Below are 21,617 nucleotides of genomic sequence, written 5' to 3'. Positions count from 1 at the left end.
GACCCATTAATGGGCACGACAGGTCTATTAATTTCAGGGGGCCTACTCTGAGTAGCTTAGTTGACTACAAAAAGTTGGTGCAGAGCTTACTGTGGGAAACCTAGGGAGTGGAGCACATAAAAGAGACAAGAGTGGTGTAGTGGACAGTGTAGGATGAAAATGAGGGAAACCAGAGCTCAAATCCTCTGTTCAGTTATCCTCTGTAGACCCCTGAACTTTACTGCCACTAACATCTGATGGCTCTAAAGAGAAGCAAATTCATGGATGATGTCTTAATCATGGACTACCGGTTTTGACTGTTTTAGGGAAACTCCAAGTCCAAAACATGATACCAGTAAATACCAGTTGCTGGGGAACAACAATAGGAGAGCTGGTGTTTTCATGCCCAGCTTGTGGGCTTCCCAGCAGCATCTGGTTGGCCATTGTTGGATTATTTGATCCAGCAGAGACCTTCTTAACTTCTCTCAGCTGCATCAACTAAATAGGAAAGCTGGTATGCAACTCCCGGAACTCCTGAAAGGGAAGGATGCAAATATAATACATTTTTTTGTTTTAAGCTAGATTTATCAAGGTCTGAGATATTCAATGAGCTTGAACAATTATCCTCTTTTTTTGCCTGCAAGGTTTTCTCTGCCTCTAAGGTAAGACTATATGGGTTGTAGCCAAGCCAACAAAGTTCTAATCAGAGTAGACCCATTGAAATCAATGGGCATGTTAGTCATGTCCATTCATTTCAATAAGCCTGTTTCTTAGTATGACTAACATTGAATACAACCCTATATTAATTTATTTAGTGACCTATCTTCTTCAGACCACTGTGTCTCAGAGGGGCTAACAATGTAAAATACAAATAGCTTGGATCAACTAGACTAAGCTAGCTGTACTTAGCCTCTGTTGAAATCTGTGGCACTTTAGCCAACACTTTTAAGTTTTCACACTGATTTCAATAAGGCCCAAATGTGACTAATTTGACAGTTTGGTACCTCTGTGCTATGGCTTTAGTTTAGAAATCAGAAATATGATGGCTTGCTCTGTATTGTTTTGTATTTGTACTCAACCAAATATTTCTAACTATTTGAAATATTTCTAACAGTATTTGAAAATAATCCTTAATTTAATGTGTACACTGGATGTGGTGATTTGACAGGATGCTGCAACTGGATAACCCTCATTTATGTTCTAGGTAATAATTTCGCAACTGGACCTAACGGTCAGGGGTCCCTTTACCTTTACCTAATACAGTGGTACCTCGGGTTACATACGCTTCATGTTACAGACTCCGCTAACCCAGAAATAGTACCTCGGGTTAAGAACTTTGCTTCAGGATGAGAACAGAAATCGCACGGCGACAGCGGGAGGCCCCATTAGCTAAAGTGGTGCTTCAGGTTACAGACAGTTTCAGGTTAAGAACGGACCTCCAGAACGAATTAAGTACTTAACCCGAGGTACCACTGTAATTTCTTATTCTAAAGCCTAAGAATTATCTATGCTTGACCACAGATGAAGATTCAAAGCTGAAACATTTCAATTAAGCAAAGGAGTACCCATTTTTAATTGGCATGTGCAGAGTACAGGAGTGCTTTAGTAATATGTGTTTGCCGTGTTTATTTCAGGTTATGGAATATTAAATATCTATTATTATGCTTTTAACTCCTTTTCAAGCACTTTATCCTTAACTCTCCTTCCCACCCCACATTGTACTATATATTGTACACTAGTCTTTGCCTTGAGCACCATTTTCTGCCCTGGGTTCCTATGGGAGGAAAAGGGAGAGATATAAATGGAGTATTTATTCTTAATAGTAATAGGGAGTAACTCAATGCAGCACTAAGCAGATTGCAGCATCAGCGCAAACATGTCTGCTTGCCTGAAGAAACAACCTGCCCTCTTCTCCCTCATGTGCTGTTCTGGGGGTTCTCCTGACCTCCCAGAGCCATTTTGGGGAAACAAAAGGGGAGGAGGGGGAAAAGCTCCATTACTGTTGTGTAGAAGGACAGGACACAAATTTAGCTACCAATTCGCAAAGCTCTGTTAATACTGGCTTCACAGAGTTATGTAAATTTATAGCAGCTTTTAACCTGGAAAAGTGCTTTACTGTATTTCTTGTTGTTCTTTATCATGTGTAGGCAAACTAAAGCTCGAGGGCTGGATCCGGCCCAATCGCCTTCTCAATCCGGCCCACGGACGGTCTTGGAATCAGCGTATTTTTACATGAGTAGAATGTGTCCTTTTATTTAAAATGGGGCCTGCCTGGTGTTTTTACATGAATAGAATGTGTGCTTTTATTTAAAATGCATCTCTGGGTTATTTGTGGGGCATAGGAATTTGTTCGTTTTTTCCCCTTCAAAATATAGTCTGGCCCCCCACAAGGTCTGAGGGACAGTGGACCAGCCCCCTGCTGAAAAAGTTTGCTGATCCCTGTTCTTTATGAAAGTTGCTTATTACCATTTCCAACAGGGTCAAAGAAACTGACCTCGTTTCAGAAACACAGAACTAGGAGTGAGGGAGATTTATCCATATATTCTGTATTTTTTACCCGCCACTACCCACCTTTTCAACACCTGTAGATGTCATGAACAGGACTGATTTATAAATTCTTAGCAACATGGCAGGCACACTTTGGGGCCCTCAGGCAGAAGGTGTTTAAAGTTAAGGTAAAAACTCTTCCAAAATCAAGAACTGCTTACTTTTCTAATCTTCAAAGCAACAAATGTTTCCTGATTTCAAAACAGAAATCCCACGTATTTCCCTTTGGAAGTGGGCAGTCTCTTCCTTTAACCCAGGAGTCATTTTTTTTCTTTTTAGAAATACAATTTACATTTATGAAATCAATCCAAATTAGAAGTGTGGATGATCCCACTAGGCAGCCTTTTGGGCCATTCAAAAATGAAAACCCTCACAAACATCTTACCAAGATTTAATGTACATTTATTCTTAACACGTGGAACATATAGTATAAAGATTTCATACTGAATAAATGATATTCATTAAGCCAAAAAAGGAAAAAAGGGAGGAATTTACATCAAGTTTTTTTTTAGCTACATCGTCTGAAATACAAATATGCAGAATTCATCACTGAAAAATCTCAATTGTGTTTCTTCATCAGGAACTTCAACTGAACCTAGAACTTTTTCACACCTCGATTAGAAATAAAAACAAAAAACAAAAAAACCCCAGGAAAAATAAAACTATAAGTTGATTGGCTGCTGAGACAGCAATGACTTTATACACAGAGACCTGTACAGCATCCTCCAGAGAGAGAAAGAGAGAGAGAAATAGAGAAAGAGAAAGAAAGAGAGAGAGAGAGAGAGATGTCTGGCAAGAGATTAAATAATTGGTGTCTCGCTTTTGCAGGTCATCAACTCGTTTAACTCGTCATACTATAAAGGGGTGCAGGGAGAAGGGGAACAAAACTGCAAGGAGTCTGAGGGCATGTGCAATGTACAACGTCATATATATATACACACGTGGCAGCCATGAGGCTGCAGCTAAAGGTTAAAACCAGTTCTAAGAGGTGATCTCAGGGTTATTCATACAATCAAGGAGGAAGAGAGAAAGAGGTCAGGGTGTTGTAGGTTCACACATGATACTTTGGGGGAAAAGCCTTTTTTTCTCCTCAACATTAACTAAAAACATTTTTAAAAACTACAGCTTGCTGCTGATCCAGCTTTTTTTCTTCTTCAATGTGAGACATTATTACAGTATGTTTACAGTTTAAGGTGTACAGTACATGAAGTTCTACACTCTACTGCACAGGCCTCCATTGGACAAGGTCTGTTAACAACTGGTAGCTTCTTGGTTCCTGCAAGATTGTGAATGTACAACGATAAACCACACAAGAGTTCAGCAGTCACTTTTTTTGTCCTTCAGAGTTTACCATTAAAAACAGTTATGAAAGTAGCGCCTGTTGATGCGGTAACAGGACAAAGTTGTTTTCCCCAAACTCACTGTAAACAACAGCAACTTTGGTTAAAATAAAAAAAGTCTTTTTTTTTTTTAAATGTAGGCAGAACTTTGTCTCCTTGAACAGGGGTTTAGGACAGATCTGAAGGGCAGAGGTGAGGGAAGGGGGAATATCTTTTTCCCCAAGGTAGAAGCAGGACAGCGCAGGGCAGACAGTGGATTCTGAGGTGGTTTTGCATAAATAAAGGGCAACAATCAGTTTCTAAGTCCTCCACTCACACACACGCACACAGGGGGTATAGGCATCCCACGGCTGTCATGACTGGCCAATTAAAAACAGTACATCACAAATAACTTGTGAAACCAACGAGTTCATCAGAGGTGACACGGAGATGTCCAACAGCCGTGACTCATATAACGTGAACTCAGAGTGGTTCTCGTCCACTTTGGCCAGGGCAAGCAGCGCTCGAGCTGCCCGACGCATCATGTCCACACTGGTCGGCTCAAAGGGAGGGTTCTGCATGTGCATCAAACTGGCTTGGCTCTGTTGAAACTGAGTGGCTGCCAGGCTGTCCTCCAAGAAGCCTAACAAGTTGCCAATGCTGCCCTTCTGCACAGCAATGGCTCTAGCTGCCAAGCTGTCGCCCTGCGCCAAGTTGGCCAGTAGTACCACAGCCATCTCCCGACACACCGGGTTCTTTCGGTCACTAAGGAAACGCACCATGGTGCTGTAGAGTTTCTCCAAGCGACTGAAGGGTGGGGTTGCAAGGATCAAATCCACATTGTTATCCTGGATGCTGAGTTTACTGAGGGTTTCCAAAACCAGTCTTTGAGGGGAGAGGACAGCATTAGGCCCCAGGGTTGGAAAAGGATCTTGGGCTTCTGCTGAAGGACACACTGCCCAATGGAGGAGTCCATCTAAGATAGGCAAACAGATGCTCTCGGGGTATGGTGAAAGGTCCAGCTGGCCAGAGATGTTGGCCAATGTGACCAAAGTGTTTTCACGCAGCATCTCCAAGCAGTCCCACCACCACTCCACTTTGTTGCAGCTCACTCCTTGGTCCTGCTCCTCTTCTTTCTCATATGTCAGTGGCGCCTGTTTGCGTTCTGGATGCTTATGGTGCAGGAGAATCAGTTTCCCTAAGATCAGCAGCAGACCAGGGTGTTTAGACATCTCAAAGTCATTGCCTGGCACAAATGATAAACTCCTGATGATGTTAGACACACAGATGCAACGTTTAGACAATGAATCCTGCCAGTCTAGAAGTGTGCAGAGGGGCGTCTCGTCTTTACTGTGAGGTTCGTCCTCCAGGATTTGTATGTTTCTGTGGCTCTGAGCTGGACTAATGCCAAATGGGAATTTACCGCTTTCCTTTGCCACCTCCACATTTCTTACTCCCTCCTCCTCTGCCAATGAGCTGGGTCGTGCTGAAAGCATGTCGTCCATGGTAGCCGTTATCCTTTTCTCCGGAGGACTGTCAGATGGAGGGGATACTCCCTCTCGGGTGACTGGGTTGCTCTCAGCTACAGAATGTTTTCGCAAAATAGAATTGCAAGGAGCTCGCTTGTGAGTCAACGACAGCTCCATTTTGCTTTCAAAGTGGGTTTGAATGTGTTCAGTGGTGTCTCCCCCACCAATCCGCCAGTGCAGCAGCCCGCTCTCAAATTCCTGTACCCGGCCAAGTTTGTCAGAATAATCTACCACAAATGGGTCATTCTTCTGTACTATCTTGACTGGAAGCTTGTCAAATTTACTGACTAGCTTTTCCTCGTTGCTCTCAAGAGGTGCTGTGGCTTTATTTGCAAAGGCAGCCTCCTCCTCCCCTTCCTCCTCCTCCTCACAGTTAGGACTCTGTGGCTCCTCTTTATCCCCCTCTTCAGGAGGAGGACTCGAAGATTTGCTGACCCTCTCAGGATCCAATAGTGTTCTTTGCCCTGGATCTCCCACCTCATATTCCTTCAGGATTCCAAATATTTCTATCAGGCATCGTCGGAAATATTCCACTAGTAGCTCCAACAACCCTGGCAGCTGCAAGGGAACAGAACATGAAATAAGAAAGTGCAACATTTTCTTGCCCCTGAAGACAACTTTGGCCCAATTCAGACATAATGCCAAATCATAGTTCTCTCTCCCGTTTGTGTCAAAACCACATATTGTCATTACATCCAAACTGGAAAACTGCTTGAAAACCATGCTCAAACCTTTGTTTACAATTCTGGTTTGCACTTGCCCTAGAAACCAGGGTTTTACCATAGTTTGAATGACAAGTGCAAACCACAATTTGCCAGTTCAGACATAATGGAAAAATATGGCTTGCTGCAAACAAATAAGGGAGGGAAACAATCGCAGGACCCAATGGAAAAAGTAAGTGCACAAGTTCTAGGTTCATTCATGTAGCACCAAACCATAGTTTTATGTTACATCTGAGCCTAGTTTCAAACCTGTAAGTTGAAATGCATATGCTAAAATACAATCAAAACTTTCAATGTTAGTCTGTTGCACTAAAACCAGAGTGTCTTGAACAACCTTTAAAGAGTCAACAAATTTAATATAGCTTTTATGAATAAATGCCCTGTATATCAGGACCTCTGATAAAGTGGACTAAGGCTTTTGTGGACTAATGTCCCAAGTAAATTGTTTGGGTCTTTGTATTTATTAACTCGCAAATCCTAACCCTAGTAGGTGCTGGGCTGCGGTGTTGTTGTTGTTGTTGTTTTGTCTTATCCACTCTTCACCATGTTTGTGAACCACCCTGATTGTTTGTGAACCGCCCTGAGACCTCTGGGTATAGGGCGGTGTATAAATTGAAATAATAATAATAATAATAATAATAATAATAATAATAATAATAATAATAATGCCCCAGCACTTAAAATTTCACCGATAAGAAAAAATTGTGTGCACTTACATCCAACAGTTAACATTCTGCACAGATACAGATACCAGTTAAGTAATGCAAATTTGTCTAGATTTACATACTTTATATAACTTTGTTACTTCTAGTCATACAGAGGGACAAGAAGCAAAGACAGGAAACCATATGGCCTGATTTCTGGAAGCCCTATCCACCCCCAAAGATATCAAGCCTAATATTTCAGCCCTAAGGACATTAAATGATTCTCAAGTTGCTGAATTCCACACTATGCAGAATACACACAGCCCAAACTTTAGTCACATTTCTATGTTAATCTTTTGCTTGTGTCTTTCAATTCCACTTTTAAATTTCAAAGCCCTGTCTCCTAGAGGTGTCAACTCACCTGGCTAAGGTTGAAGGTCATTATGCTGTTGTCATCATACAGCAGAATGTTTATGGTATCCAAAGCCCACGTACTTTCAGCCAGTAACCCAGATTTCAGAGACATCATTACTCTCCAAGCTTCAGGTGTTCCTGCAACAAAGAAACACATTTGATGCAATTTGAACTCCCAGAATGAAATGAAACTAAACCTGTCCCTGGATCCTGCTTTCTACATTGTAAAAAACCCAAAAGCAAGTCACCCAGCCAGGTGGACTAGACTTGAATTCTCAATCCATAAGGAATCACCCTTGCACAAATCTAAGAAAGCTCTTGCATGGCTCCCGATGATTTCCATTAGGTTTGCAAAATTCCCTGTGGCTTGCATCCAGCACATGAAGGGATACTAGACATAACCACAGCAACCAAGACCATCTATTTCCAATCTAAGAGTCCTTTCCCTCATAATAATGTGGCACTGAGGAACCCCAGGCCTCCAGGCTTGACAACCCTCATTGGCCCTTCTCTGCCCATGACACATACCCTCATTGGCTCTGCTCTGTGTCCTCCTCTAGTGATCTTACCTGGTTGGAATGTGCCCTTGAATTGTAATAATACCTCTTGCTTGCCTGGATGGAGTGGTGTGTGTCCAACTCCCACCCCCCGGATGTGTGGTCCCTGGAAGATTGCCCACAAGTGAATGCAGCCCCTCAGGCTGAAAAAGGTTCCAAATCCCTGCATGATACACCAAAGGGTGCCTTGTGGTCTGGCACACACCACTCTCCCATCAACTCAAGGGAATGAAAGCTCAATTACCAATATCTTTTGTGGTCAGACGTCGCCTTTGTTTCATCACAGGCTGTGTAGCTTCCACTGATCCAGGTGGGAATGTGATGTCCCGTCGTATCATAGGAGGTTGTACAGCTGCTGGTGTTATATGTGAGGCAGGGACAGGAGGCCCTGCCTTTTGCATCTTCATTCCTGAGTGCAGGAATGGAGATTTACTTGGAGAGGTGCGGTTTTCCACCGGTCTGGGAAGAGGTGCTGGACTAGATACCTGAGGAATGTGATTCTGCATGCTGGGTTGGGTCTGGTAGTTGGGCTGGGGCGGCCTTGTCATTGGGGGCACAGGGGCAGAGGGCCCATAAGGAGGCTGGCGGTTTCCATGAGAAGGCCACGGTCCTTCGTGATTAACCCTCTGATCCGGATGTAGCATTTCATCTGTTCGATTCACTCCGTGATATGCAGGACCCTGGGGTGCAGAACCAGTACTCTGCCGGTTGGGATAGCTGTAGCTCATCTCATTACGCCCTTGCCACATGGTGCCCTGCTGTGGGCCCTCTGGAGTGGACTGTATGGGCCCACCCATCATTTGAGGAGCAATATTCTGCTGTGTGCTAGAGCCTGGGGGAGCAGAGACCCTCTCTCTGACAAACTGGAATGGGAACTGGTTCTGTGGCCCAGCAGCAGGTCGGCGATCTGTGGCAGGGTATGTGTTCGGATACTGGTTATAGATTTCCTGCTGTGAAGAAGGCTGAGCAGTTTGCTGCTGGCTTGGTTGTTGGGTTTGTGCCGGAGGCAGCTGCTGTTGAGCCTGTCCCTGGCCTGTGCTGTACGGTACATTGTACAGTTCCCCTTCGTGTCGTTTGGCTGGGGGGCCATAGTTGCCATCCATCGGTCGCTTATAATTCTGGAAAGAAAACAAAAGCTGGCAATTCATAAGTGGCTCTCATGCTAAGAGATTATGGGCAGGAACCTACAGCATTCACAGAACAGCATGAAGTCATCAGTTTCCTCTCATCCTACTCAGAACTGTTCTCTGGTGTACCAGGGTTTGGTACTAGAAGCTTCAAACCTGATTATCTCCTTGTCCAAAATGAACAGCTGTACTCTGTGTACAGAATATGTTGTATAACTGGTTCAGGCTGGAAGAGGTTTTCAATAAAGTACATTGAAAGCTAACCTTATTTTGCCTCCCTCTCTTGCCGTATACAGGACTATATCAAGGCACTTTGGAGATGGCCATGGTTTCCTTTATATACTAGGAGGGGAAAACACAACACTATCAAGTCTAAGACTGGGGACTGGATGCAATTTAACATGATGCTGGTTTTCATAAGCCTTGCTCACCAGGGCCCACTGTACTTGATCACATCAGTAACTGCAAATTAGACTACAGCCACATTGCTCCAGACAATAGAAATGATTTGTGGCAAGGGGTATGTGGCAAGATAAGAGTGTGCAGAGTTATGCCAAAAATAAAGAGAGTAAAAGGTGCCCATTGCAAACAGCTGGTTAAGCCTCTATAACAGGGCTTTTATTATTAATATTTCAACCTTCAAGTATCCTGCTATGATAACATTATTAAGGCAAAGCTGTAAGAATAATCAAATCCTGGATTTTTTGGTTATAGACCAAGCTTTACAACTGTAAACACCTTCTCATCCAAGTGAGACATACCGTATTTTTCGCACGATTGGACGCACCGGACCATAGGACGCACCTAGTTTTTTGGGGGGGAAATAAAGGGAAAAAAATTTCCCTTTATTTCCCCCCCAAAAGCAGGTCAGGGAAACCGAACCAGGTCGAGGAACAGCGGGATAGTGGCGCTGCGCCTCCCTGCTGTCCCCCGAGCTTGTGGGGCTGGCTGATGTCTGCCTAGCGCGCAGGGCGCTCTGCTTCAGGGCGCCCCACCCGCCGGGCGGCAGGCTGCTATCCGCAGCGTGGGGAGCCTTGCGGGGAACTCCTGCAAGGCTCTCCACGCAGCGGATGTGTTCCCGAAGCGCCGGGCGCTCTGCTTTCAGGGCACCCGACGCTCCGGGAAGCAGGCTGCTATCCGCAGCTTGGGGAGCCTTGCGGGGAACTGCTGCAGGGCTCCCCAAGCTGCGGATGTATGCCTGGCGCGAGGGGCGCTCTGCTTCAGGGCGCCTCACCCGCCGGGCGGCAGGCTGCTATCCGCAGCTTGGGGAGCCTTGCGGGGAACTGCTGCAGGGCTCTCCACGCTGCGGATGTATGCCTGGCGTGAGGGGCGCTCTGCTTCAGGGCGCCCCTCGCGCCGGGCGGCAGGCTGCTATCCGCAGCGTGGGGAGCCTTGCGGGGAACTCCTGCAAGGCTCTCCACGCAGCGGATGTGTTCCCGAAGCGCCAGGCGCTCTGCTTTCAGGGCACCCAACGCTCCGGGAAGCAGGCTGCTATCCGCAGCTTGGGGAGCCTTGCGGGGAACTGCTGCAGGGCTCCCCAAGCTGCGGGTGTATGCCTGGCACGAGGGGCGCTCTGCTTCAGGGCGTCCCTCGCGCCGGGCGGCAGGCTGCTATCCGCAGCGTGGGGAGCCTTGCGGGGAACTCCTGCAAGGCTCTCCATGCAGCGGATGTGTTCCCGAAGCGCCGGGCGCTCTGCTTTCAGGGCGCCCGACGCTCCGGGAAGCAGGCTGCTATCCGCAGCCTAGACACGGCTAGCAGAGCGCTAATCCCGAAGCTTGGGGCGTGCGGAGCTCAGCGCGCCCCAAGCTTCGGGATTAGCGCAGTGGTCCGCTAGCCCTGGGAGAGCCGCGCGACGTCGCGGGGCTCTCCCAGGGCTAGCGGAGACCTTGCCGGCACCCAGAAGCTTGGGGCGCGCTGAGCTCCGCACGCCCCAAGCTTCGGGATTAGCGCAGTGGTCCGCTAGCCCTGGGAGAGCCGCGCGACGTCGCGGGGCTCTCCCAGGGCTAGCGGAGACCTTGCCGGCACCCAGAAGCTTGGGGCGCGCTGAGCTCCGCACGCCCCAAGCTTCGGGATTAATGCAGCGCTCCGCTAGCGGTGGGAGAGCTGGGTCTCCCACTGCTAGCGGATAGCTTCCTGAAGCCTGGAGAGCGAGAGGGGTCGGTGCGCACCGACCCCTCTCGCTCTCCAGGCTTCAGCGAAAGCCTGCATTCGCTCCATAGGACGCACACACATTTTCCCTTGCTTTTTAGGAGGGAAAAAGTGCGTCCTATGGTGCGAAAAATACGATAATTATATTCCAGCTTTGACTTCAAATAAGAAGATAGGAGTCATATATACTGCCAAGACTGAAAGAGAACCCTGCACACAAAATTACACTGTGATTATGTATATTAAGAAATACAGAAACTGAATTCTATACAAAAGGGAGATCTTTGAGGGGTGGACACCTACCCTAAATTTCCTGAACTACGATTTGATTTAGCTCAGCTACATTTTAAGATAATATTTTTGCAGATAAGTTAGAAAGTTAGTTCTCAACTAACAGAAAAGATTCTTTGTTTAGCATGAATATGTTTAAGTTCCCTCTGCAAAATCCACAGCACAATAGAGGCAAAGCCCAATTAAGGCCTGGAGATCTAGAACAAATATGGGAACAGTTCTGGACAACTCAGGTGTGCTTTGGAAGACCACCCCCTTTCAGCCAGGAAACCCCAGCATTTGTTAAACTAAACCAGTGACTCTCAAAAATGTTTCTCTGGGCCACACTTTCAGGATAATTTTTTATCATACCACACCAATTTTTTTATTGATAAGAAATACAATGGAAAAGAAGAAAAAACTAGCAGTGCTTGATTTAACACAGAACACAACTACTTTATATTATGATCATAGGAAATCAAGAAAGCATAAAACAACGCAGCTACATAAGAACATGATATAATTATAAACGAGCCTTTTACATATGTAGCTTAAGTATGTATACAAACTCAATGAGAAGTGTAAGCTTGCTTTTGCAGGATAATATCAGTTATATTATGTCTAATTTGAGAAAAACTTTCATCTCATCAATGCAAAGAAGTGTTTCTCTTTTCCAGGCTTCTTCAACCTCGGCCCTCCAGATTGGCCTACAACTCCCATGATCCCTAGCTAGCAGGACCAGAGGTCAGGGATGGTGGGAATTGTAGTCCCAAAACATCTGGAGGGCCGAGGTTGAGGAAGCCTGCATGTTTTTGATCTTTCATATTTGTCAGAGCTGAAAATCTCTGTTCACAACAATGTGTTGCAGAGCCAATAATCTTGAATAGAGGCATGGATACGGTTTCTGATTGTAAATCCCCCCCAAATATTTTGATACAATACTACACTGAAATATTCAAATGTTTATTTTATTGTCCTTGAATCTTCCCGCCGCACTTGCCATCCTCTCAAGCCACTCCTTTTGAGAACCACTGAACTAAACCATTACTATCCTTCCCTTCTGTGACTGCTCATAGGTCGCAACCACCACAATCTTTATCAGTTGAATTGCAAAACCTCAGGGAGCTCACCTGCTGTTGTGGCTGATACAGGGTGGTTTGTTGGCTAGGAAAGGGGCTGCTGGAGGATGTACCTTGAGTGGGAAATTGATTGCCATAGGAATCATGTCTGCAGAAAAGATGAAAGTATTAGTTTTCTTCCCAGATGCACAGAACACCATGGAATTCTATTGTGACTGTATTGCTGACACAATAGAGGCATACTGGAACCTACCGCTGCTGTGGCTGCTGAGGATATCGGCTTGGGGAGTACATCCCTGAATCAGGAGTGGAAGGCATGATGTTGGGCTGGGGTGTTCCGGTTCCTAAATTGGTTTCAGGTCCCATTCCAGCTTCAGTCCTGAAGGAAAACAGCACACCCTCACACTATAAGCAATTCTAGCCCTCATCTACAAAGAAAGAATCTAACACAGGGGTGGGGAGCCTGTAGCCCTCCAGATGTTGTTGGACTCCAAACTCCCATTATCCCCAGTCAGCATGGCCAGGGATGGTGAGAGTTGTAGTCCAATATCTGGAGGGCTACTGTTTCCCCATACTTGACCTAACAGCACAATCACCGCTGCAAATTAAATATAATGCATGTTACAGAACCAGAGCTCTCTTTGCCTTCTGCAGTTCTGTACAATCTTGTACATTTTGTATAGAATTTTAAATTTCTCATTCCTTGTAGAATTTCTAGTCCTCATTGTCTGACAAGGTGGGGTGGTGCTCATGCAAGGCTCCATAGTTCAGGAAACAGCCATCACCTCATCTGTCGCATCTTCTAATCCTGTTCCACTAACACCACAATCCTTCAAAGCCTGCCTTGCCCATATCCAGCCCTCCTGCCACTTACATACTCCTGAAAAACATATTCACCTGTAAACCCAAACCTGAGACACATAAATTCTGTGAAAACTGATATTTCTGGGAGAAAAATGCTGTGTTCGTTTAGCAAATATTTGCATAACTGTGATTTGCTTGGTATAGCAGCATAGGGTCTGTATCTGTTTTCATTTCTGAGAACTGCCTTGTTCTAGGGGAAAGGTGGGATGGATGGATAAATCAATCAATAATAGAATCAATGCATCCAGGGTGAATACTCACCTCACTCTCTCATAAGGGCTATAAGGATAATGCTGCCTCTGCCCCATGGCCATATTAGTCATCCCTGGACCTGTAGCACGATTATAAGGATCACCCATACCACTGTTGGGGCCCTGCCCTGAGGACATAAAGGGATCACTTCCTGAAAGTGGAGAAAGGAAACCATCAATCTTCAGCAGGAAGACATGAAGCTATATTGGACATAAAATTAAAGCTATTTTGTTCTAAAGCTCCTTTCATGGGATTAGAGAGTTTAATGGCTCTGTGCTATAGTATGAAAGATAACATCACCTTTTCTCATACTGCCATATGGATCCTTTGTTTCATAGGACATGCGACCCATCATGTCAGAAGTATTCATGCTGGGCTGGTACCCTGGGTTTGGAGTCATGGAGTTCCTCTTCTGGAAAGTAGGGTCACTGCCATCGGGAAAGGTGTCCTGAAGGCCTACTGAGTTACTCCTGAGCCAACAAAAGGAGGAACTGTTTTAACATGGAAGTCAATCAATGCAATCTATTAGAAAACCACGCCCAGGCACAGCAGCCTTTAGGCATTTGTTAGTAGCAGGAAGTTGACTGCGGAATACCTGATGCCTTGCAAAGGGGGCATTTGACTGTGTGGCGTAGATGCAGGAGTTGGGGGCTTCAAGTCTCCTCCTTCCGCCATGGAGCTACTGGTGGACTGAGGTGTCTGAGGGCCCTGCATGGAGCCTGAACCAGCTGCAAGTAGAGAAGAGAGGCATCAGCTCCATGGTAAATAGAAGCTATTAAGAAAAACCTTGAAGGATTTTATAGCAATGCAAACTCTCAAAGGTAGTATTTCTTGAACGGGGAAGTGCAACTTCCTGAAACCCTAGGATACATTGAGAGTCAATGGTCGTCATTTTTATAACAGAACTTGCTCTTTCCTACACACCATAATGCCTGTGACTATTAACCCAAATTTGCTAGGCTTAACTGAAAAGTGCTGTGAACTAGACCACAAAACAAAGTCTCCTAGGAGAAACAATGTTCTGAACTGCATCTTTAGGCAGGGAGGCAATTCCGCATCAGTATGGTCCAGTTTTGCACATGACCAAGAAAGGCATGCTGATGGCAGATTAAACACCCAACTCCTAGTTCGAGCGCCTCAAGTAAAAGGTTCTAAAAGCACAGCACAGGGCATCTCCATTGGAGCCTTCCCAGGAAGTCCAAGACAAATTCTTCTATAGAAGGCTAAGGAAAAGGGATCAGGCAGCTACTCTGGACCGTTCGACACAAGACCACTGGAAACTGTCTGAAAATCCAGGTATACAATCTCAAAAAGCCAGCTGTGCAGTTTATTGAGTTCTGCTGTTCCAGGCCAACCACAGCCTCTAATGGTGCCATCTCTCAGATTTATACACTCCTAGCAGCTAGCGAAAGCCAAACTCTTAATTAAGGTTTCCATTAGTTACCATTTTCGGCACTGATATCCCTTGCCTCAGCCTTGCAAGTTGATGAGTCATTTCAGCTATTCATTAAAATCCTCTAGAGGTCAGCTACAGGTCATGTTTGTTTACGCCCCACCTTCCTGGCACCCTCTCCCTCTGCTCCGCTGCTCCCTCCCAGTCTGGGGACATCTCCTGAGAAGGAAGGGCAGAGGCAAGCCCAGCAGGGAGCTTCATTCATAACCCCTCCCCTCACACCCTCTCCCCATTCATTAGCCTTTCAGCTCCATTCCGTTCCCCTGGGAATCCAACAAGCAAAGTCGCTGCTGCATTCTAATACACTGACATCAGCAGGAAGAGGTTTCGAGACATTCCCTGTGTCGCTGCCATTTGTTGTTCCTCCCCACCCCCTGCTGTCCCTCCCAACTCACAAATTTACAAACTGCTGGAGGGATGCCAATTCCATACACTGTGAATTCAAGCCTAACTGGCTGCACTTCCCAGGGCACATGTTGCCAGCCATTCATTCATAACCAGGAGCCAAAAAAAGCTGAAAGGGATTGGGGAAGGGAGGGGGAATCATGGAGGGGAGAGAGAGAGCAAGCTTATGCTGTAGCAGTCCAGGAGGCAGCATCTAACACACAAGACACTACTTGTGCAGCACTGCAAGGAGGAGTTTAGCACCACAAATGCTTTAAGGAGAGTGGCAAAGCAAATCAGGACCTAGCACCACAAACCCACACACAATAAATAGGGGGGTTTTGCTGGCTGGAGAACCGTGGCATCTTCCACAAGAGAGCTGTTTGCTGTAACTGCAAGTTTACCCCTTCAGATATACCCCCAAGTGCACATATCAGCCCCATCCAACCACAGGAACATGGCTTTTTCCAGCCACAAGCATTAGCTTTTCAACAGAAGCCAACAGAAACCAAAGCAACACAGGACCTTTAGTTAAAAGAGGCCTGCAGGTAAATCAGTCAAGAGCCAGTTTTTGGAGCTGTACACCTCATAAAGGGGTAATAAGCTCTAGAGAGCTAGCTAATGGTAGCCTATCATGGCAACTACAAGGAATACTGCGGCACTTTGGAGGTTAACAGCATTATTGCAACCTAAGTGTTCAATGGTTTCCTGTCCCACTACAGTTGTTGGTCAACACAGCAAAAATGAGCTTGTTGTGTTATCACCAATTAATGTACTTGTGAGTTTTTAAATTCATACACAACCTCACCCTTCAAACAAACTTTCCTGTGGAGGCTTTACAATAAAAATGCAATAAGAAGATGTAGACAATAAATGCAGCAAATGAAACCTACAACAATTGTTTTTGAGGTGGTGGGTTAGGGATTATGGGTTTTATCCAACTGAGTTCTAGAGCAGACCTATTGTAATTAATGGACCTTAGTTTGTAATGTGCATTAATTTCAATTGTTCCACCCTGAACAGGACTAGGACTGGATATGTTGTTGTTGTTGTTTAGTCGTTTAGTCGTGTCCGACTCTTCGTGACCCCATGGACATATAACCTTATGAAACCGTAATGTTGACAGCCAAAATGACACCTGTATCCCTGATGCCTCCATCACATAATTTGCCACAGGGGCATCCCCTCACTCATGTGGTGTGGGATAGATAGTGTGTCACTTGGATACTCCAAGCAACATGTCACCACACCTTCTCACAACAACAAAAATTACTGTCCAGGCGGTTCAGGTTCAAATGATGCTGTTACTATGCATCCCCTCCACTAAATTTATTCAGAATCAGCAGCCACAGTATTTGAATATGAAAAGGATTCACAGTGCAGAGAGCAGAAGACTGGAAGCATATCCATTTGCTCAAGAGAAGGGGCACAAAGCAACAGGAAAAGGGTAGGTACAGATCCTATGATGTGTATCTCAAATTCCCACCATGTCCTCTTCCAGCAATGGATTTCAGACTGGGTCACCAGCAGGGAGCAAGAGCACATCACTACTCTCAGTGATATTTTTACTGAATCCGAGCTAGTGCATTCAGCAACCAAACAGTATTGGGCTGCTCAAATACAGTGGTGCCCCGCAAGACGAATGCCTCGCAAGACGGAAAACCCGCTAGACGAAAGGGTTTTCCGTTTTTGAGTTGCTTCGCAAGACAATTTTCCCTATGGGCTTGCTTCGCAAGACGAAACATCTTGCTAGTCTTGCGATCCCCCCCCCCGCTTCCCCCCCTTTTTCTAAGCCGCTAAGCCTTTAATAGCCTTTTAGCAGCTAAGCCGCTAAGCCTTTAATAGCCGCTAAGCCGCTAAACCACTAATAGCGCTAATCCGCTTAGCCGCTAATAGGGTTGCTTCGCAAGACGAAAAAACCACTAGACGAAGAGAATCGCGGAATGGATTCTTTTCGTCTTGCGAGGCACCACTGTATACAGAATGATTCCAAAAGAGGGACTATTGTTTTGTGGAATAGTACGTCTTCATTGTACAGCAAGGGGGTGAAGAACATGATCTGGTCAGAGTTCTGGATCCTGAGTTCTGCCACCTTTGGCTGCGCTACTTTGACAGGCATGCCATCACCATGATGTTAGGTGATCCATTTTTCCTTTGCAAGCAGGCTTGGACTCAAGCTGCACAGCAAAAGCAGATCCCAGTCAATCCAATTGGGGCTTGAAGTCAATGCCAACCAGCTGATTGTGACTTTAAGCCCCACTTTTAGCAGGGACTGGCTCTGCATGGGAACTCCCATGTCGAAACAATCCCAGCAGAGCTTGTATTTGGCATCCAATTTAAAATACAATGAATACAAGCCCCATTTGCCAAGGAACGAGGAGGAGCTCGTTCAAAGGCTCCTGGTTGTTCCTCTGTAGTATTTATCTACCTCACACATGACATATACGATGCCAGGTTTGGAGCGAGTGAATGTGGCTTGAGGGAAACAGTCTCACAGGTCAAATTAAGACTCTTGTAGGCACCAATTAGATTTGAGAACCAAAGGTCCCAGGATCAACCTGTGACATCTTTAGTCAAAGGGATCATGTAGAAGGTAATGGGAAAGTTCTCATCTGACATCCTGGAAAGCCACTGCCAGCCAGAGATGACAACACTGGATTTGATGGACAAATCACCTGATCTTATGTAACACAACTCCTAATACATTTTTGGTTGGCTGCTGGATGTCACTCCTATTTGATACGTCAGCCCCAAAACCTCTGACATATCAACTGTTCTCCATCATGCTGCTGTGAGGGAAGTTACTTCAGAATGTAGCTACAGGCATACAGTGCTGCCTTGTCACAATTCTTTAATATGCCCCCCCAATCAATTTCCACAACCATGATAGTAACACAGTGGACATGCTTGAAGTCATGTTAAACCATGGTTTACTGAGCAGGAAGGAGCCACTGTAAGCCTTGGGCTCACATTCCCACCATTTCTCTCCACATATGGCCAGGAGTATAATAGATGATGATCAAAGTTCTGAGAAATTTTCATGAAACAAGGATTGGTCAGCATAAGTAAAAAATGAAAGCAAAAGAACTTCAATCATAGCAGTGTTGCCTTAAGAAAAAGCAGTGCTTATCTTCACAGAGAAGGGGTGGGGAAGAAAGAAAAACTTTTATTTTACAGTGCCCAATTTGTAGTGGATATTAGTCTTTTTTAAAAAAATTCAAGTATATGGATTAGAGCTCTTCAAACATTAAGACAGCTAGTATGTTGAAGAACATTAATACAGCAGTAGCAGTGTATTTAAGCCAATTGTTAGTCTTGGTTCCCATTTTTCTCGTACTAGTCCCACCCTTCACTGCAACAATCCCAGGCTGCTAGAAAAGTCACAGCTATGCGGTTTGCAGAGATACAATGAGTACCACAGGACTACTAACAGAAAAAATACATTTAGCGCACATATTTGGTCCATTCAGTTGAGCAGCATGTTGTGATTGTACAGGCAGCTGTGTAAGGACACAACATTATACGTAAGAAGTGAATGATGAAACCAGGTCTTCTGAAGTTCTAGATCAGATACCAAAATTTTTGATCCAAACCACGAACCCATGAGAAATCTGCAATGTACTCAGCACTAAATCTATCATCCCAGCCTTATAAAGCATACTTTTGGGTTCTAAAACACAAGGTGTCAAATTTGAGATATACAGCAAGATGTTTTCAAGTCTTAAGCGAACAACAGAAAGAAAAGTCAACTGTCTCTACATCAGTGTATAATCCCAGCATGCCATCCTTTATCTGAAAGAGCTACCCTGCCTGGAGCAGGCAAAAGCCACCTCCAGTTCTCAACGATGTTCTAACACCTTTACAAATGCAGAAACACTGCCTAGATAAATCACATTTGTAAATATGCCTTTTAAAAATATATAACTGCCACAGTTCCACATTCTGGTAGAATAAGGACCCTGTCGAGCAACTGTGATATATTCATACAGGGTGTGGCCTACTAGACCCTGATCTAGACATTGCAAGACAGGATGAATTCAACACTTCAGAAGTCAAAGTTGACTCACCTGGAGATGGAGGCTGTATTTTGGGTTGTGACTTCTTTGAATCAGTTGCAAAGATGTCTGGGGGAGGATCTTCTCCTCGCTCAATCTTACACTCAAAGGCATAGAGACACTGGATGTACTGCTTCTTCAGAGAGCTAGCTGCACTGCTGGAGGTACCCACATTCAAATTGGTTGCTAACTCACGCCATTTCTTGTTTTTGTTAACCTGCACAAAGCCAGAAGAACCAACTTTTAAATCCAAGTCACATCTCCTTCTAAAGCATGCCACAGGCAAAGTGATACACTTCTCAAGTAGTGTTTAGGAAAGTAAGGAAACTCAAATACAAATCACCAGTTTCCTTCCTCATAACAAAGGATTTTAAAAAAAGCAGTAAGCAATTTATTGTCCATCTTAGGGAAGCAAATATAAACACACAAGTTCAAGAGGGGAGGGAGCACTAACAGTAGTATTACCCCAAACTGATGTAGTAATGTGAATAAAAAAACTGAAGCAACCTATCAAGAATTTTGCTTACCAGGGCAGGGAATTTATGAATTAGATGTGGCGTTGTGCATCTCTCCAGGGTTAATAAGATATATAAACTTGTGTTGTGTGTAAGACGGACCTGAGAAAGGGAATCTTAACAGATACAAGCTTAAGTTAACTCACTTGAGTCAGCCCTCCAATCTCCTTCACAGAGACATAGAGCCGATACAGGTCTAGGGGTTTCCGGCCCACAGCTGGAAGATTGGTCATGCCCATTGCTTTCTCTTCAGTGAAAGCCAAATAGCGATCTACCCACATCTTTCTTTCTGGCTCACCACCCAGCTCATATAGTTTAGTAATCTTTTCATTTGTAGTAGTAGAGGAGCTGGATTTCTAGAGAAAAAAGAGAGGAAGAAGCAGAGTAGAGAATCACACATTAATTTAAAAGCAATCTGAGAAAAGGTAGGTCTTCGGATATCATCACATAACGCAGGGAGAAAAGCAATGACACCATTCTGATGTAGGCGCACCCACCCTACTTCAGTCTAAGTGCATTGTGGAAATCTAGGTTAACATCAGTTGTACAATAATTACAAAGTGGTCCTTTACTGCAAAGATGACACTGACGTTGCAGTTTAGTAACATCCAGGTTTCATTACTGCAGTGCATTATATGTACAGCTGTCTCTCTGAAAACTTCACAAGAAGTTTTCAGAATATGAATATGATAGCCAGGTCATTAACTAGTCATGAATCCAGCCAGTGTGGTGGTGTAGTGGTTAAGAGTGGTAGTCTTGTAATCTGGTGAACCTGGTTCGCACCCCCACTCCTCCACATGTAGCTCCTGGGTGACCTTGGGCTAGTCACACTTCTCTGAAGTCTCTCAGCCTCACTCACCTCACAGAGTGTTTGTTGTGGGGGAGGAGGGGAAAGGAGATTGTTAGCTGCTTTGAGACTCCTTAGGGTTATCAAATCCAAACTCCTCTTCTTCTTTTATCTTTTGGAATCAACACATTACATCCATATTCAAATACCTTTGTGGTCTTCAAGTTTGTTTCTGGGTACAATTCAAAGGGCTGGTCTTAATTTATAAAGCCCTACATCATCTGGCACCATGGTACCCTAAGGGCTGCCTGCTCTTATATGAACCTGCTCAGCAGCTGAGCCACCAACGAACTTTCTTGGATGTACTCATCTCCAGAGGTTATGCAGGTTGCTACTAGACAGTGGACCATGGCTAAGGGTTATGCCCAAATGATGCAACTCCACCTGAGGAATATATGTCTAGCCTCTTTTTAAATCTTTTAGACTTGACGTGAAATCTGTCCTGCTCATCCATGCATTTGTTGATTAATGACTCTGAATTAATATTAATTAGCTTTCTGTTTCCATTATTGTTGTTTTATTGTAGTCTCATTGTTTAATTTGAATTAATCTCGATTTTCTGCTTTATTTGATGGCTACTAAAAGTGCCTTGAATCTTCTTTTTATAATGCTAGTTATTGATGTGCTGATACTGTCTTTGCTGCTTTGTTTACCAATACAGGATTTTGGTTAATTTGTTCGTTTGGTTATTTTTGTCAGCCACTTTGCATGGGGAGGGGGCAGGTTGCAGAAAGGCAGTACAGGAAAAATTTAATAAATAAAATTGCATGTATGCTAAATACAAACTAAAACCCTGTAAAAACAAGTCTTAGAAACAAATGTAAACAAAATGTTAACCCTAGAAACTATGTTTAAGCAGTACAACTTACGAAATAAAGCTGATTACAGACGTATGGTGCATCTGAAGATGGC

The 21,617-nt window shown here is 44.7% G+C and overlaps 1 protein-coding gene across 3 annotated transcripts in view; it reads right to left on the bottom strand.

Moving 5' to 3' along the window:
• Window positions 1–2,901: 2,901 nt before the first annotated feature.
• ARID1A (AT-rich interaction domain 1A) overlaps window positions 2,902–21,617 on the bottom strand; it is a 97,528-nt gene continuing 78,812 nt past the window's right edge. For all 3 annotated transcript variants that reach the window (XM_077931991.1, XM_028738750.2, XM_077931992.1), the window contains exons 11-20: window positions 20,005–20,214; window positions 19,356–19,560; window positions 14,047–14,179; window positions 13,752–13,921; window positions 13,461–13,602; window positions 12,589–12,714; window positions 12,387–12,483; window positions 7,956–8,829; window positions 7,162–7,292; window positions 2,902–5,932 (exon numbers count right to left, since the gene is read on the bottom strand). In XM_077931991.1, the coding sequence (XP_077788117.1) occupies window positions 4,220–5,932; window positions 7,162–7,292; window positions 7,956–8,829; window positions 12,387–12,483; window positions 12,589–12,714; window positions 13,461–13,602; window positions 13,752–13,921; window positions 14,047–14,179; window positions 19,356–19,560; window positions 20,005–20,214 (3,801 nt within the window). In that variant the 3' untranslated portion in view covers window positions 2,902–4,219. The remainder of the gene's footprint in view (window positions 5,933–7,161; window positions 7,293–7,955; window positions 8,830–12,386; window positions 12,484–12,588; window positions 12,715–13,460; window positions 13,603–13,751; window positions 13,922–14,046; window positions 14,180–19,355; window positions 19,561–20,004; window positions 20,215–21,617) is intronic.

Source organism: Podarcis muralis, chromosome 7 (assembly GCF_964188315.1).
Source record: "Podarcis muralis chromosome 7, rPodMur119.hap1.1, whole genome shotgun sequence".
Classification (NCBI taxonomy): Eukaryota; Metazoa; Chordata; class Lepidosauria; order Squamata; family Lacertidae; genus Podarcis; species Podarcis muralis.
Note: the sequence above shows the minus strand (reverse complement) of the source record. Positions and strands in the feature narration are given on the sequence as shown.